Consider the following 17,118-nt stretch of genomic DNA (forward strand, 5'->3'; position numbering starts at 1 on the left):
GAATATTCAATGAAGCAGCTGACTAATCTGGTGAATGTTTGCCTGGGATCCCATATCAATAAGAAAGCAAGACAAAAACTTCTAGCAGCTATAGATGATATAGACAGACCTAAAAGATAATGAACACAGCTCTTTTTCCTCAATGGCATTGATCCTCTCTCAAAATAGGTGACCTGAAAGCCAGTTTTTTATGCACTTCTGATAACTATCTGCTAAGAAGACTTTGTGCATGGTTTATTTGACTGGAAAGTGGAAAACATTGAAATGTGTGTGATGTTCTCTTGACTTTTATATGCTGTGGTCTCTTCAACTTTTGGTCTCATTTGTTGTAATCTGAAATGATACTGTTGCCTTGTCATAACAATGATTATGTGACTACAGACAGACATTTACAGAAGAATGTACCATAAGTATATAATTAGAAGAACAGTGGCTTAATATATCTATGGGAAGTTTATGGATAATGAAGTTGGCATTTTTCTACCCTCTGAGCTTAATTCTTAATAAGCATAATATGAGGGTGAATATGTAGTATCTCCTAATTATGAGGACTGCATGAGAATTTAGAAGTACATGTAAGTAAAATAGTTGAAAAATCAGTATGTTCTCTGTTTTTAAAATGTCAAAGTTTATGTCAGGGTTAATTTAGTTATAACAAAGTCATCATAAATGATGAAATTTAATAAATAAAGTATGATCAGCCTATGTGAGACTACATTTTGATTTTTTGTGTGGCATGCAGATATCATAAAATTATAGTGCAGTTTTTAGTGTGTTTTAATTTTAATTGTATTCACAAACCAATGGTGAAAAGTAATTTCACTGAGTGTGCCTTTTCATTGCCTGAGTAGCATAAAGAATCTTAATTATGAGATTTTCTTTTATCTTTATAAAATATGGGATTTTTTTGGTTGAAAGTTTTGGTCTCTTTAAATTCAGATTATGCCTTAGAACTGACTGACTGACTCAGGAAACAGTTGTCTGCTAGTGAAGCATAAATGTATGGTCATATGTTCACTCTTCCTAAGTATCTGTTTTTGTAACAGAAATGTAAAATAATTTCAGTCTAGCCAATGATGAACTCTAGAATCCACTTAGTCAGTGAGTATGTGCTGTTCCTCTAAATTTTGCCCTGAAGCCAGGGATCTTTTCCTAATATATGTGACATGAAAATCCATGTTCCATGTACTCTAACTAACTATCTGATAAGGAATTTTGTATGTCTTCTCTCTGATTGGGGAGTGGAAAACATCTAAGCTTGTGTGGTGTTGGTTCAATAATTGCCATGCATGACCTGTAAGAGCAGCAGCTCACAGAATCCTAAAGAATCACATGAGAAACAGGCCTTGTGTCTTGTGAGTCTTCTCAGACCTAAGGTGGTAAAGTAGATGGCACAGGATGGCATGTGAGCAAGCATGGAGATGATAAGGAAACAACTACTACTGTATGCCCATCATTTCCTATGCATGTCTGTAATGGCACAGTATAATGTGAAGCACTTTCAGAATATGTTTATGTGTGTTTGTATGCTGAGTGTGTTCTTTTCATCCTCTCACTTCACAGTTCATTTACTGTCAATTTAAAACTTTCCTCTTGTAAAAAGGTTATGAGTTTGGTGCCATTATGATCTACTTGTGGCACTAGATTATGTACTTGTGAAGTAGATTCTGCCTGTAGCCATTATCTATATGCAGCCACTTGAGGAAAAAAACATGAGATAAGCTTGGTCCTTGAGTTTAAATGACATATTTAGCTGGGCACATAAAGAGCTAGTCAATCTTTTTTTTATTTTTCAATTGAGGACAGGGGAGTGGAAAATATCTAAGCTTGTGTGGTGTTGGTTCAATCATTGCTGCTTATTTTTCTTTTCTACATGGATATTATAGTCGGTTTCCTTTATTGTCTACTTTAGTTGGCCCTAGATAATATGAACAGCAATTACCTGCCTGGTAGAGCCCAGTGTTTTCCAAGGTAATAGGAACTGATACAAAAGAATTACTTATTTTGTTAGAGACTCGACCATGCAATTTGACAGACCTTTTAACCTACCCTTACTTTGCCTTCTCCATATTCAAAATAAAATGGTAAATCTTTTTAATGCTTTTTGAAAAAAGATTTGGTTTTTTTTTTTTTTTTTGAGACGGAGTTTCGCTCCTGTTACCCAGGCTGGAGAGCAATGGCGCGATCGCGGCTCACCGCAACCTCCGCCTCCTGCCTTAGCCTCCTGAGTAGCTGGGATTACAGGCACGCGCCACCATGCCCAGCTAATTTTTTTGTATTTTTAGTAGAGACGGGGTTTCACCATGTTGACCAGGATGGTCTCGATATCTCGACCTCGTGATCCACCCGCCTCGGCCTCCCAAAGTGCTGGGATTACAGGCTTGAGCCACTGTGCCCGGCTGGTTTTTTTTTTTGCATTAAAAAGTAGTTTAATAAGTGCTAGCTAGCATCAAAACAGTAACAGATTTGAGTCATGAAATTACCTAAAAACAAGAGTTACCAGACATTTCTCAAATATATTATATAGCAATATTGAATTATGACCATATAACATTTTGTGAAACTAATTTTAAGATACATAGAATTGAAAAGCTGAGAATGTAAATGGAATTATACATGTTCCAAAAACTATATTATCAAAAATTTCTTCTTTTTGAGTCTAAACTTTCCTTAACTTTGACATTTTATAGAAAAGTGGCCTTTAGAATTCAAGATTTTAAGTTGAGATGAGAGCATGGTAAATTAGAATTTCCTGAGAAAGAATGATTCTTTTCTACAAATACATTATCTTGCATTTAAAAATGCTAGGGAGATACATAGCCATTCAAATGAACTAGTTTGCTTTAGTTTATAAAACCAACAGAGATGTTGCAAGTTCACTTTAACTAATAAACTCATTTACACAACTTATGAAATGAATTTCTCTTGAAACCAGGGCCATATGGTATTTTATCATATCCTTAAATAGAATTTCTTTTGGAAATTTCTATTTAGTTGAGTGCTAAAGTGAAACTTTGTTAGATTAAATAGCTTTTACTTTACTCAGTGAAAAGTAGTAAAAGGCTTGTAATTCAATTTGCTTTGTAAGCATAGTTATCTTTTGTAATAAAAAATTAGATCTGAAGATGAATTGATGAATTCAAGTTGTGCTCAAAGCACATAGTAGTACAGGGTGGGGGGATTTCCATATATATGTATATATATTCTCTTTGGAGTAATTTTATTCAGATTTGTGATTAACAAAATGATATTTAGCTTCTGAATGATTAATGACAAGAAAATGATTAATACTCTGGTGTAATCTTTGTAAATGTTATGACTGGTGCAGCTTTCTACAGATTTTTTCTTAATGTGGAAAATATTTGTTCAATTCCTATCATCCACAGATTTGTAAAGACCATGAAAAAGTTTAAGCTGCACAGCTCTCACAAGGACAAAACTGTGTCAGGTTTATAAAAGAGAACTATTAGCGGTTTCAAAATGAATGGAGAAAAATAATTCATTCTCTTTGATATGCTTTTTTTGATTGGCACATCCTTTTTGAATATTGCTAAGTATACCTAGATCATTTTCTTCAACTTGTAAACAAAACCACCACCAAATATTTTCCTTTATTAGAAGGATCCCTTTGGAATTTTGGTAATTTATTGATATGATTAATATAGAACTCTTTTTGGTCTGTTTTTGAGTAAAAAAAATTTTTATAAGTTAATTTAGACATCACTGTTTGATCCCAAGACTGAGAAGACTTGGCTCTGCTGAGGATTTCGAAATTTGCCCTGTAGGTATTTTTTCACACTGAGCTGAGCCTTTCCATCCAGGAAAGGGATTTTCTTGATCAGCAGCTTTTGTTTTACTCCGTTCCTTCCCAATCCTTGCTTGGTCTCTTCATTCTGCCTATCAGTACCAAAAGGATTTCTGCTTTAAAGAAAAGGCATTTCCGGGCCGGGCACGGTGGCTCACGCCTGTAATCCCAGCACTTTGGGAGGCCAAGGCGGGTGGATCGCGAGGTCAAGAGATCGAGACCATCCTGGCCAACATGGTGAAACCCCGTCTCTACTAAAAATACAAAAAATTAGCTGGGCATGGTGGCACGTGCCTGTAATCCCAGCTACTCAGGAGGCTGAGGCAGGAGAATTGCCTGAACCCAGGAGGCAGAGGTTGCGGTGAGCCGAGATCGCGCCATTGCACTCCAGCGTGGGTAACAAGAGCAAAACTCCGTCTCAAAAAAAAAAAAAAAAAAAAGAATATTTTAGGCCGGGCGCGGTGGCTCAAGCCTGTAATCCCAGCACTTTGGGGGGCTGGGGCGGGTGGATCATGAGGTCGACAGATCGAGACCATCCTGGTCAACATGGTATAACCCCGTCTCTACTAAAAATACTAAAAATCAGCTGGGCATGGTGGCACGTGCCTGTAGTCCCAGCTACTCAGGAGGCTGAGGCAGGAGAATTGCTTGAACCCAGGAGGCGGAGGTTGCGGTGAGCCGAGATCGTGCCATTGCACTCCAGCCTGGGTAACAAGAGTGAAACTCCGTCTCAATAAAAAAAAAAGAAAAGGCATTTCCATAATGTGTGCATTTAAAGTCAACTACACCAAATAGCAAGCATGCTAATCTTCACCCAAAAAGAAAGGATGTTATAGTCAAGGTTTCCATTTTGACACTGCTCAGTACTACAAAGAATCTACACTAAAGCTTAGTGACACCATCAGGTAACCACTGGGAGACCATTTTTGCTGGCTACCTGCTATCTGCCTTACCTTACTTCTGTCATCCCTGCTTTCCTAATCACAATCCCACCTTTAAGCACCCAACCAAAATAATATCCTTTCTGTGAAACTTAACCTTCTCAAGGAGAGATGCTGCGGAGAAAAATCGATAGGGAATGGTGGTTGTCATGATGGTAGTACAACTTTAACAAGGATGGTGGCAGAAGGCTTCCCTTGGGAGGAAGGGAAGAGGCTTGCCATGCAGTTGTCTGAGTGAGTGTTGCAGGCTGAGGGAATGGTAAGTATGAAGGCCCCAGGGTGGAGGCTGCCATTCAGAGAACAGCAAGGAGGGCAGGTAGATGGCATAGTAAGCAGGAGAGGGTAACAGCAGAAAGGATGTGGCAGGAGGGGACACATACAGGGAAGGACTTTGGATTTCACTTTTAGATGGAAGCATTTGAAGGGCTGTGAATCGAGTGATGACCTGATTTGTGACTTAGGTTTTACCGAAACCACTCTGTGTGTTTGAGAAAGGGCTATAGAGGGACAACAAGCAGAGCAAGGAAACAAGGTAGACACTCATTTGGTAAACCATGCAAGGCATGATGGTGGCTACGATTGCAGTAGCACTACAGGCTATGGTGAGGGGTGGCCAGATGCTGGGCATATTTTGAAGGTAGAATCAATATGATTGATATTTGAGAAAAGAGTGTGCTTAAAGACTTTATGGAGGAAGTAGAAGTCTTTGGGAAGATTGGATTTGTGAACAAAATCAAGAAAACAGTTTTGGACAGGAAAGTTTGAGATACCTGGAGATAAGTAAGTAGAGGTATAGGAGATATAGCTGCACACAAGTCTGGAGTTCAGAGAAGAGGTCAGGGCTGTAGACGTAAATGTGGGAGTCATCAGAATATAATGTAAAACCAGTATTTCTTTAGGAGGCAGAAAACTTACAAACATGGGACAGTAAAAATTTTTTTAAAAGGCCCTTCTCCCCATCCCCTTGCCATTGTTACCATGAGAGGTGAGACAGGACTAGGGTATTGTGCTATAGGGACAGTTTTCTAGAGCAAACATGAGAACAGCTTGCCACCTAGGGATCTACTGAGAACTTTGGACATTGTAACTCCTTTGACTGGGAGGAGAAGCCATCGCCCTTGCAGGAAGATACACTCTGGTGCAGCTTGTCATTCAGGTGACTTAGTGAGTTTCTGGGTCATGTTGTCTCAGAGTGTCTTCCTGCATTGGATACTGGCTGGGTGTTAAAAATGCTCTAGTGGATAGGACAGAATCTGTATGCCCTCAGGGAGCTGAAATCTAGCAGGATAAATACATGTAAGACAAACATTTCATGACGTATTGGTGACTATTCCGAAGGAAAATGCTGGGGTAGGGGTCAGGAAAGACTCTTGTGAAAGACATTCAAGTGGAGAAGGATGAGTAGGAAACATGTAAGTAAATCAGCAGATGTTATTTGATAACAAGTGACAGGCATTTTGAGAAATGGACAGTGTGGGCCTGGCTGTACCTATACAGGCCCTCGAATTATAATTTTAAACTGCACCCAAATGAACTAATCACTTCTGCTGGCCCATTAGTTGAGGGAAGAAGGGCGTCTATAGAGAAGAGAGACCCTGAACTTCATCTGTGTGTTCTGTTGTGCATCCTTGACAGCACCTGGCATAGAATCTTGGTTAGCTAAGATGGATGAAATGCAAGTACTCAGGCCCTTTGAACTAGGAGTTTTGCCTAAACTGTCCTTAACAGTTGGTGAGTTCCTTTGGGGCAGCACTGTCACAAGTATACTGCTTACACTCCACGAAGTTTTCTGTCCTGGATCAAACACTTAATAGTGACTTTTCAGTATTGTTGAAAGAACATGAACTACTCAGTGATTGTTGAAGAGAGATACACATTGGTATCTGAAGCTAAAATATTAGTGGTTTAAAAAGAAGCACAACTTACCTAAATTTCTTAAGTGTTTTATTTTATTTATTTATTTATTTTTAACAATTGCAAGCTGCATAAGTTGAAACTTGCCTTGTATTAGACTGCCCTAGACCCCTGGTTCTCAAAATGTGATTCCCAGTAGCCTCAGCATTCATTACCTGGGAACTCGTCAGGCAGATTCTTGGGTCGCCCTACCTTGCCCCCAGACATGCAGAATCAGAAACTTGGGATGGAGCTTAGTGATGGGGATTTCAACAAGTGCTGAGGCACACTAAAGATTGGGAACCATTGCCTTGCGCTTACTTGTTCACATATACACAGAATGAAAGTGATCCAGAGAAGTTCACCTATAACTTTCCCCTAATTAAAAAAAACTACAATATAGCTATTCCAAATAGACTGATGAGAAGGCCTTGTTTCAGTTTTTAGAAAATTATTTACTTTTGTTCGCTTCAATAATTGTTACTATTCTTCAAGATAAATCTTAGATGCAGAGCAATATTACCTTTCCTGTACGAGCCTCTGAGTGACTGGTGTTTGAATAGGCCAGCAAGCATGTTGCACCTCCTTCACACTGACTTGGGTTGATTAATAAAGATTCTCCCAGGAGATTTTTAATTGATGCATGAGTCATGAGCAGTGAGACAAGTGGAACTGCAAGAATAATGTAATGTATCATATCTTAACAGCGATTTGGTCTTTTATTTTCTCAGCAGTTAATTGAATCAGGTGGAGAGAGAAACCAGTTCACGATTTGGTAAGGCAAGCTAGCCATCCAGATGGTTAGTGTATGTGAATCAGCTTGTAAAATTTTATTTTGCTGAAAGTCCCCCAAATCTAGGAAGTGCTAAAACATCTGACAGAATTGGTTAATGTGCAACTTTGCCTTTGCAAATACAGAAGCATTTGTAGAGGCACCTGTTTCTATTACAAAGCCACAGCTGAACTCTGTACAGGTGGTGTTCAGGAACATCTCATTTAGCTTTTAAAATGAAAAAATTGAGTTATTAAGCTGAAGTTATTCTGGGATTTCTGCAAAGCTCAACACACACTAAAAAGGCTATTATAATTCTTTTCCTAATAGAATACATCAGGGTGACTGAATTCATCAGTCAGAATTACTAGGGGAGGGGAAAGTTGGAAAAGTGACTTTGAAACAGGCACAGGTCACAGCTTTTTTTGTTTTTGTTTCTTACGAAGCAAGTTTTAAGAACTACACTTTCTGAGAACCTTCAAAGATCTATCCTTTCTCAGAAGAATATGTGTGCAACTTACTTTTGTTTTGCAGACAACCTACAAAGCAAACCTGCTCCCCCAACGTGTCCCCTCTGTATGGACACCATCTGCTGGCTCCTCTCAGCAGCCCTTTGCTGTCACCACCTCTTTAATGGCCTCCCGTTTCCCTATCCACATTTACCCAGGAATTTTCTCAATGATGGCTTCCTGCCAGCAGCATCAATTCCCCAGTCTACCACTAACACCCCATTCCAAGCTCTTCATGCTATGTTATCTTGGATATACTACCTTGACTTGTCTCCTGAGCAAGGGGCTATCCATTGCATTTGTGTCTCCAGCAATACTCAAGCCAGCACTGAACAATTAGTCACAATAACCTTAGTGTATAACGTTCACCAAGCATGCCTTAAATGATTTACCTCTATACATTTAATTCTAACAAATCTGTATGGTAGCTAGCATTATTATCCCTACCACTTACAAATAAGAAAATTATAGAATCCATTTAATTTCTGTGTAATTCAGTGTTAGTAAGTGCAGGAAATGGATTTGACTCATCCAGCAATCAACCATGATTCCATAGCCTGTGCATTTATCTATTACTCTAGAAGTCACCCGAAGCAAATATTTTTGTTTGATTAATTTAGGAAAATACGACTTTTTCTAGACAGAGTTAATGTAGCATTCCTCTCCTGTTTGTTTTCGTGTCAGCCTGACATGAGTTGATGGCTGGGGCTCTACTGAGTTTGTTTCCTTGCCTAGTCTCCAGTTACCCTTCTGTGCCATCATTTTAAAGAGCATTTCCTTTCTCCAAGATGGGAATAATCAGCATCTACTTCCTAGGGCTACTGTAAGAATAGGAGAATGAAAACATTCTCAGAACAGTGTTTTGTATATAGTTCAGTAAATGGTAGTCGTTATTATTAACCTTGTTTTGTGGTGGAGGTGACTGGATCTCAAGAGCATTAGGCAATTTTCTCAAAACCGCAGTGCAAGGGGCAGAACCAGATCTTGAGTCCAGGGCTCTTCCCATCAGTGCTTCCAGCAGCCATGTGATGCAGGTATGGCCACTGATGGATCTCATCACATTTCTTCAGGTTACTAGTCTTCCAGAATTACATCCCAGTATCAATTCCGTGTATTTCACTCCTTCCCAAAGGGTTAGTTAGCATACTGCAGAATGTATGCTGGTCCTAAGTGGGACTCCTTCAATTTTTAGTGCCTGCAGATTTCATAGCAGAGCCTGTTGCTAGTAGTGAGTAATGTGATCTGCTTTGGAGAAGTAAGAATCAATGGTTACTCCATGTACAGGTGAATGCTTAAAAGCCTCTTCCTTCATGCATTCTTTTGGTAAACCACCTAAGCCACACTCTTCTGCTAAGAATTTTATGTGATAATGGTACTGTTCGTGCTGCCACACAAGCTCCTAAGGAAATTCTATGTTCACTTCTACTTCAGTTGTGGGGAAAGTTTTCCCTTTATTCTTCTCCCCATGCAAGGTATAAAGATCTCCCATGCTGTGTTCATGGGGCTTAAGTTTGGAGTTGCTAAAAGGTAGGGAGCCCACAGGCATTAGAAACATCCACACTTAGGGCAGCCCAGCACTGAGTCTCTTCTACTCCGCTCCTTCACCCATACAATGGAATCTCCTTTTCTGCTTTGCACCCTCAATTCCTTCCTCTCTTATTGCAGTCACCCTCACTGCAGCTCCTTTCTTGAGCTCCAACCTTATATTTTGGGTAACACAAGAAGTGATCTGCAAGTAGGCATCTTTTAGTTCACACTTAGCTCAGCAGTTTCTTAGACTCCTTTTCAGCTTGTTTGAGGATTGAAGGAGCAAAAATGACACTTGGATGCTAGTGAGATGCAAAGAAAACAGAAATACACAGAAAACCAACAGAGGCATTAATAGGGAAATAACCCTGCCTTGATAAGTATCTTATTAATAAGATTGTTGGGATAGTACTCCCATTTCTTTTAGAAGAATTATTTGTAGTTTGTAAATTTATAAATTCAAAAACCTAACATTTTTCTCTCCAAGCTCATATGTATACACACACACACACACACACACACACACACACACACACGTTTTCTCCTGCTCCATCATCACTGACTAAACAAATGTACTACCTGGTATCTGTTTCTTTAGATAATGGGATGGTTATTTTAAAATCTATTTGAGCTGAGGTCCATCAGTTACCTCTTCTGAGTCATTAATCTTTGAGACAAGGCTTGTTGGAAGCAAACTAACTGCAGTTTTGTCCCTGAGAGTTAAGTGTGTGTCAATAATAAAATTCTAAGTGAAATTATAATTAATGCACATCCAGGGACTGAGATTTAGCAGTGCTTGATATACTTGGTAAGTACTCTAGCTTTTAAAGCTCACTTGTTGGAAGCTGGTTTAAGTACTTTTTAAGCCATCATGGAGAGATGAGCCACTTGATCACTTTCAGCATATTAGAGGAGTTTTCAATATATTGGCAATTTGAAATCTTGTTTGGCTGGAATTTAACCATGATGATAGGAACTTGGCTTTTGTGAAGATAATTAAACCATTCTGATGGTTTCTTTGTTTTTAGCTAAAATCAACTTTGTCTTTTCTTATAAAAGGTCAAGTATCTTTTTTTCATTTTGCTATTTTTTTCCTCTTTCAGCTCCCAGATTTCATCTTTAGGAGAATCTGAAGAGACACTTGGGAAGAGATTATAATTTGATTAAACTAATCATGGCATAGAAGACTTTGTGCAGGAATGGGTTGGGCAGGGATTGACCAGGTAGTGCTATGAGCTATTATTCTTTGAGCTTCAGGAACAATGTATAAATGATATAATTGTAGCATTTGAAACAGGAAGATTTAGCAATGACAGTATCACACTAGAACTGTCCACCTGGTAAGATAGTGTAGGAAGGCAAAAAAATAATTTTAGTAAAGATAGATACACTGATCATGCAGAAGAAAGACAAGAAATTATCTCTGCCATGATTTAGGAGAGTGGAACAGCAGGGAGGTGGGGAATGGTGAATAGGCAGGTGGTGTCAGCAGTCTTTTGTAAACCTGAAGTCTAGGAACATAATGCTCACCCAGGATCCAGAGAATCTGTATGGGACATAGCACAGGGGCCTGTTAGCAGGGGTCTTAGAATATGTAGCTGCAGGGGATAACATGACTGAGAAGCTTCCAGAGTAAAATATAATAGTTTTGAAGCTAATAGGAAGCTTAGAGTTCACCTAGTACCAGCTTCTACTAGGAAGGTTATGGATATCCATTATCCACAGGTCTGTATATCCAGAGGGTAGGATACCTACAGCATTCTTAGCTACTTCCTAAGAATTTCCAGTGATAGGAAATTTGTTTCCTTATGAAGATAGCTTTGATCATCAGAGATCTTCCTAGATCTGAAATTGCACTTCATAGAGCCTACAGTCATTGTCTCAGGTTCTGCCCTCTGACCAGGGAGAATACAGAAACCTATCTGTCTCCCTTCCATTAATGCTGCCTGCAGCTGCATTTACTGACAACAGCCAAATCATATATAGAATGTTAATTCATTTTGGGCATGTAGTCAACAAAAACTCTTGTTCATTCAGTGCTATTAAAATCCTTCCCCATCAACATGTATATGATGGGTTGTTTTAAATGTAAACTAAATATTGTAATAAATTTTCTTCTAAATATTATTTTATTATTTTTGGCTTTGTTGTGGCCTGTCTGGAATATTTTGGTTCCATATTCTGTTGTCAGAATCTGCAGCATGTCCCATTTTGCTGCTCAAGTAATAAGGTATTTCTTACAGGTCATCATCCAAGTGGATATATTTGTGAGTGGGACAGAACCAACGGCAGAGCTCTTGGGCCCAGGAAAAGGCAACTCCAGTGATCAGACCTCTTTGAACAGATGTATTCAAGCCCTGATGCCTTGAATAATACACCTTTTATCATTTTCCCCATGCTTTTCCAGTTTGACCAGAAAGGTAATGTGAAATTTTGTGAAATTCTTTGCTGAAAACAAAATACTAACAACACCCTCAAAATGAAAAGTGGAAATATTTTTATATTCTTGTCCTCACTTGAAACCATAATGGCTTTTAGTGCTGATTTTTTTTAAGTACTTACAACCTGTTTTTTAATATTCCATTTTTGAAGTCTGCCAAGTATTCCATGATAAGCTCACCAGATAGTTGTGAGAGCTAATGCCTCTCAATCAGAATGTTATTCACCTAATTCCAAACTTCAGACACTTCTCCATTCATGTAACTGTGCAGAAATTTTGCTAGTTCTCACTTCTAGTTCCTTTATAACCACAAAAAAGGCTTGAATTCATGTAAACTTTCTAGTTGTTTCTTTACCCAGTGAGGTATCATTGATATCTGACTCTCATTTATTTTAACTGCATTTGTTCTTTTCTTTCTAATTGTAAATAACATTCCTTTTTTCTCTTTAAACCTAATTAATATTATTTGATGTGCTTCAAGCAGTCACATAGTTTCATCCTTTTTCCTTCTTAGAACACATATGTAAAAATCCTTAGAGTTGTCCTAAGCCACCTTATATTGCAGATCATGCTACATGTTATCCTCCTGTAAGGTCACTGCTACTTTTTTGTACGTGATTCTGGTGATGCACCTCTCTTCTTATCTTTTGAACTATTTACAGTGGGGTGAGCAGAATATACTTTACTCAGGTACCCTGGCTTATTTAGATGACTTTCTTCTTCTTCAGAATGATTGCTTGGAACTCTGTAGTTAGAATTTATTTGTTTTTAGTCCCTTTTTTTTTTTTTAAGTGTTCTTCTCCTAGAGCTAAATTCCCCTGTAGTTTCTGGACACAGTACTGTGATATCTTTCCTGATCATTAAAAAAAAATCTGCTTCATCTTGGAGGAGACTGTATAAAGCATAGTGCTTAAACAACTCAGTTCCAGATTCTAACACGCTAAGTGAACTTGGGCAAGTTATTTAACCTCCTTGTGCCTCTGTTTTCTCATCTGTAAAATTGGAATAATAGAATAACATGTCATAGGATTAAATTAGCCAAAATATATTTAAAAAATACATAAAGTGCCTGGCACATACAATACAGGAATACCTCCTTTTATTGCATTTTGCTTTATTGTGCTTCACAGATTTGCATTTTTTACTGATTGAAATTTTGTGTTAACCCTGCATCAGGCAAGTCTATCTATTTCTCCAACAGCATGTGCTTACTTCATGTCTCTGTTACATTTTGATAATTCTCATATATCAAACATTTTCATTATTATTATATTTATTATGGTGATCTGTGATCTTTGATGTTACTATTGTAGTTGTTCTGGGGTGCCACAAACTATACCCATAAAAGACAACAAATTTAATGGATAAATGTTGTGTGTTCTGACTGCTCCACAAACTGGCTGTTCCCCTACCTCTCTTTCTCTCTTTGGACCTTTCTACGCCCTGAGATAAAAAAACATTGAAATTAGGCCAATTAATAATCCTTTAAGTATTCAGCTGAAAGGAAGAGTCCTATGTCTGTCACTTTAAATCAAAAGCTACAGTGATGAAGGCATGCTGACAGCAGAGATAGGCCAAAAACTAGGCCTTTTGTACTAAGCGGCCAAGTTGTGAATGCAAAGGAAAATTTCTATACGGAAATTTAAAATGTTAATCTAATAAACACACAAATGATAAGAAATTAAAATAACTTTATTGCTGATATGGGAAAAGTTTGTGATTTGGACAGATGATCAAATCAGCCACAACATTCCCTTAAGCCAAATCCTAATCCAGAGCAAGGCCCTAATTATCTTCAATTTTATGAAGGCTGAGAGAGATGAAAAGCTACAGAAGAAAAATCTGGAGCTAGCAAAGGTTCATTAATTGAGGTTCAAGTAAAGAAGCTGTCTCCATTATATAAAAGTGCATGGTGAAGCAGCAAGTGCTGATGTAGAAGCTACAGCAAGTGAACTGGAAGGTCTGGCTAAGGTAATTGATGAAAGTGGCCACACTAAACAGATTTTCAATGTAGGCATAACAGCTTTATAATGGAAGAAGATGCCATCCAGTACTTTCATAGCTAAAGAGAAGTCAATGCTTGGCTTCAAAGCATCAAAGGACAAGCTGACTCTCTTTTTAGGGGCTAATATTAGGTGACTTTGAGTTAAAGCCAATGATCATTTACCATTTCAAAAAACTAGAGCCCTTAAGAGTTATGCTAATTCTACTCTGCCTGTGTTCTATATATGGAAAGACAAAGCCTGGGTGATAGCACATTTGTTTATAGCCTGGCTTACTAAATATTTTAAGCCCATTGTTGAGGCTTACTGCTCAGAAAAAACGATTCCTTCCAAAACATTACTGCACATTGACAATGCGCCTCGTCAACTAAGAGCTCTGACGGAGATGTACAAGAAAAAGAATGTCATTTTCATGCCTGCAGTCCATTGAGTCAAGGAGTAATTTTGACTTTGATGCCTTACTCTTTAAGAAATACATTTCATCCTCTTACTCCCTCTCTTGCCATGTGACACGCCTGTACCCCCTTTGCCTTCTGCCACAAGAGTAAGCTTCCTGATGCCATCACCAAAAGTGGATGCTGGCACCAATTTTCTTGTACGGTCTGAAGAACCATGAGCCAACTAAAGCTTTTTTCTTTACAAGCTACCCAGCCTCAGGTATTCCTTTTTATAGCAATGCTAACAGACTAACAATGAAAACTTGTACTAAGGAATAGGGCATTGCTATAAAGATACCAAAGATGTGGAAGCAGTTTTGGAACTGGGTAATATGCAGAGGTTGGAAGAGTTTGGAGGGCTCTGAAGACAGGAAGATGAGGGAAAGTTTGGAATTTGTTAGAGACTGGTTAAATTGCTGTGACCAAAATGCAGATAGAGATATGGGCAGTGAAGGCCAGGCTGATGAGGTCTCAGATAATAATTAGAAATTTGGGGGAAACTGGAGAAAAGATCCCTTGTTATGCTTTAGCAAAGAAGCAGACTGCATTGTGTCCATTCCCTGGGGCTTTGTGGAAGGTCAAACCTGAGAGTGATGAACTAGGGTATCTGGCAGAAGAAATTTAGAAATTTCAGTAAAGTGGGCAAGATATGGTATAGCTGCTTCTAACAACCTATGATCAGATACAGGAGGAAAGAAAGAAATTACAGTTGGAACTTGTATTTAAAAGAGAAGCAAAGTGTAAAAGTTTGGACAATTTGCAGCCCATCCATGTGGTAGAGAAGGAAACAGCATTTTCAGGAGACGAACCTCAGAGTGCTGTGGAGCAATTACTTGCTATAGAGATTTGCATGACAAAAAGGGAGCCAAGTGCTCATATCCAATACAAGGTTGATGAAGGCCACAAAGGCATTTCAGAAGTCTTTCAGGCCATCCCTCCCATCATAGGCCCAGGTGCCTATAGGAAAGAATAGTTTTGGAGACCAGGCCTGGAGTGCCACTGCTGTACGCTACCTTAGGAGGCTGCTTTCCTGCGTCCCAGCAGCTCCAGCTCCATCCTCAGTTCAAAGGGCCCCAAATACTGCTCAGGCCACCACTTCAGTGGGCTCAAACCATAAGCTTTGATGATTTCCATGTGATGTTAAGCCTGCAGGCACACAGAATGCAAGATAAAGAGTCAAGAAGGTTTGATAGCTTCCATCTAGATTCCCAGAGGAAGTGTAGGAAAGCCTGGGTACCCAGACAAAAGCCTGCTGCAGAGGAAGAGGCCCTGTAGAGAGACTCTACTAGTAGTGCCAAGGGAAAATGTAGGGTTGGAGACCTTACACAGAGTCCCCACCAGGCACTGCCTAGTGGAGATGCATGAATTGGACCACTACCCTACAGACTTCAGAATAGTAAAACTGCCAGCACCCTGCACCTGGAAAAGCTGCAAGCACTCAACTCCAACTGGTGAGAGAAACAGGAGCAAAGGTGCCCAAGGCCTTGGGAGCCCACTTCTTTCATCAGTATGCCCTGAGTTCAGGACATGGAGTCAAAAGAGATTATTCTGGAGCTTTAACATTTAATGCCTACCCTGCTGGGTTTCAGACTTGCATGGGGCCTGTTGCCACTTTCTTTTGGCTGATTTCTCCTTTTTGGAATGAGAATGCTTACCCAATGCCTATACCACCATTTTATTTCAGAAGTAAATAAAACGTTTTTGATTTTATAGGCTCATAGGTGGAAGGAACTTGCCTTGAGTCTCAAATGAGACTTTGGACTTCTTAATTAATGCTGGAACAACTTAAGACTGGGGACTATTGGGAAGGTCCAATAGTATTTTGCAACGTAAGAAGAGCATGAGTTTTGGGGAGCCAGGAGTGGAATAATACAGTTTGGATGTTTGTTCCCTCCAAATCTCATGTTGAAATGTAATCCTCAATGTTGGATGGACGTGGGGCATGGTGAGAAGTTTTGGGTAATGATGGCAGATCTCTTATGAATGGCTTGGTGCCCTTCCTGTGGTAATGAGTTCACATGCTATTAGTTTTTTTTTTTTAAAAAAAGGCTGGCATAGCCTTTCTCTCTTGCCCCTTTCTCACCATGTGATACACCTGCTCCCTTTTGCCTTCTGCTATGAGTGGAAGCTTACTGATGCTCTCACCAGAAACAGATGCTGGCACCATGCCTTTTTTTTTTTTTTTCAGTCTGTAGAACTGTTAGCCAAATATACCTATTTTCCTTATAAATGAAAAAAAGATTCATAAGGCTACAGCTGCCACAGATAATGATTTCTCTCATGGCTAGACAAAGTAAATTGTAAACCTTTTAAAGGTTTATTTTTTTTTTATTTTCAAACCTTTTAAAGGTTTTTCTACCATTTCTAGATGGCATTAAAACACTCATGAATCATGAGAGAAGGTTAAAATATCATTGACAGGAGTATAGAAGAAGTTGATTTCAAACATGAGGATAACTTTGAGGAAGTCACTGCAGAGATGGTGAAAATAGCAAGAGAACTGGAATTAGACATGAAGAAATGAAGTCACTAAAAATGTGACTGAGTTGCTGCAATCTCACAAAACTTGAACAGATGAGAAGTTGCTTCTTATGAATGAGCAAACAAAGTGGTTTCTTGAGATGGAATCTAATGCTGGGGAAGATGCTTTGAACATTGTTAAAATGGCAGCAAGAGACTTACATCAACTAAGCTGATAAAGTGTCAGCAGCATTTGAGAAGATTGACACGAATTTTAGAAGAAGTTCTACTGTAATAAAATGCTATCGAACAGCATCACATTGCTACAGAG

General features: G+C 38.9%; 1 protein-coding gene across 6 annotated transcripts in view; it reads left to right on the forward strand.

The window, feature by feature from the left end:
* The window catches only part of VPS50 (VPS50 subunit of EARP/GARPII complex), a 163,876-nt gene that overhangs the window by 119,144 nt on the left and 27,614 nt on the right, over nt 1-17,118 (forward strand). For 4 of the 6 annotated variants that reach the window (XR_012512115.1, XR_012512116.1, XR_012512117.1 and 1 more), the window contains exon 28: nt 1-11,867. Coding sequence is in view for 1 of the 6 variants with exons in the window: in XM_003921207.4 (XP_003921256.1) it covers nt 1-120 (120 nt within the window). In the remaining 5 variants the exon portion in view is untranslated. The other 2 variants (XR_012512114.1, XM_003921207.4) reach the window with 2 other exon arrangements.

Source organism: Saimiri boliviensis, chromosome 10, assembly GCF_048565385.1.
Source record: "Saimiri boliviensis isolate mSaiBol1 chromosome 10, mSaiBol1.pri, whole genome shotgun sequence".
In the NCBI taxonomy this organism is placed as follows: domain Eukaryota; kingdom Metazoa; phylum Chordata; class Mammalia; order Primates; family Cebidae; genus Saimiri; species Saimiri boliviensis.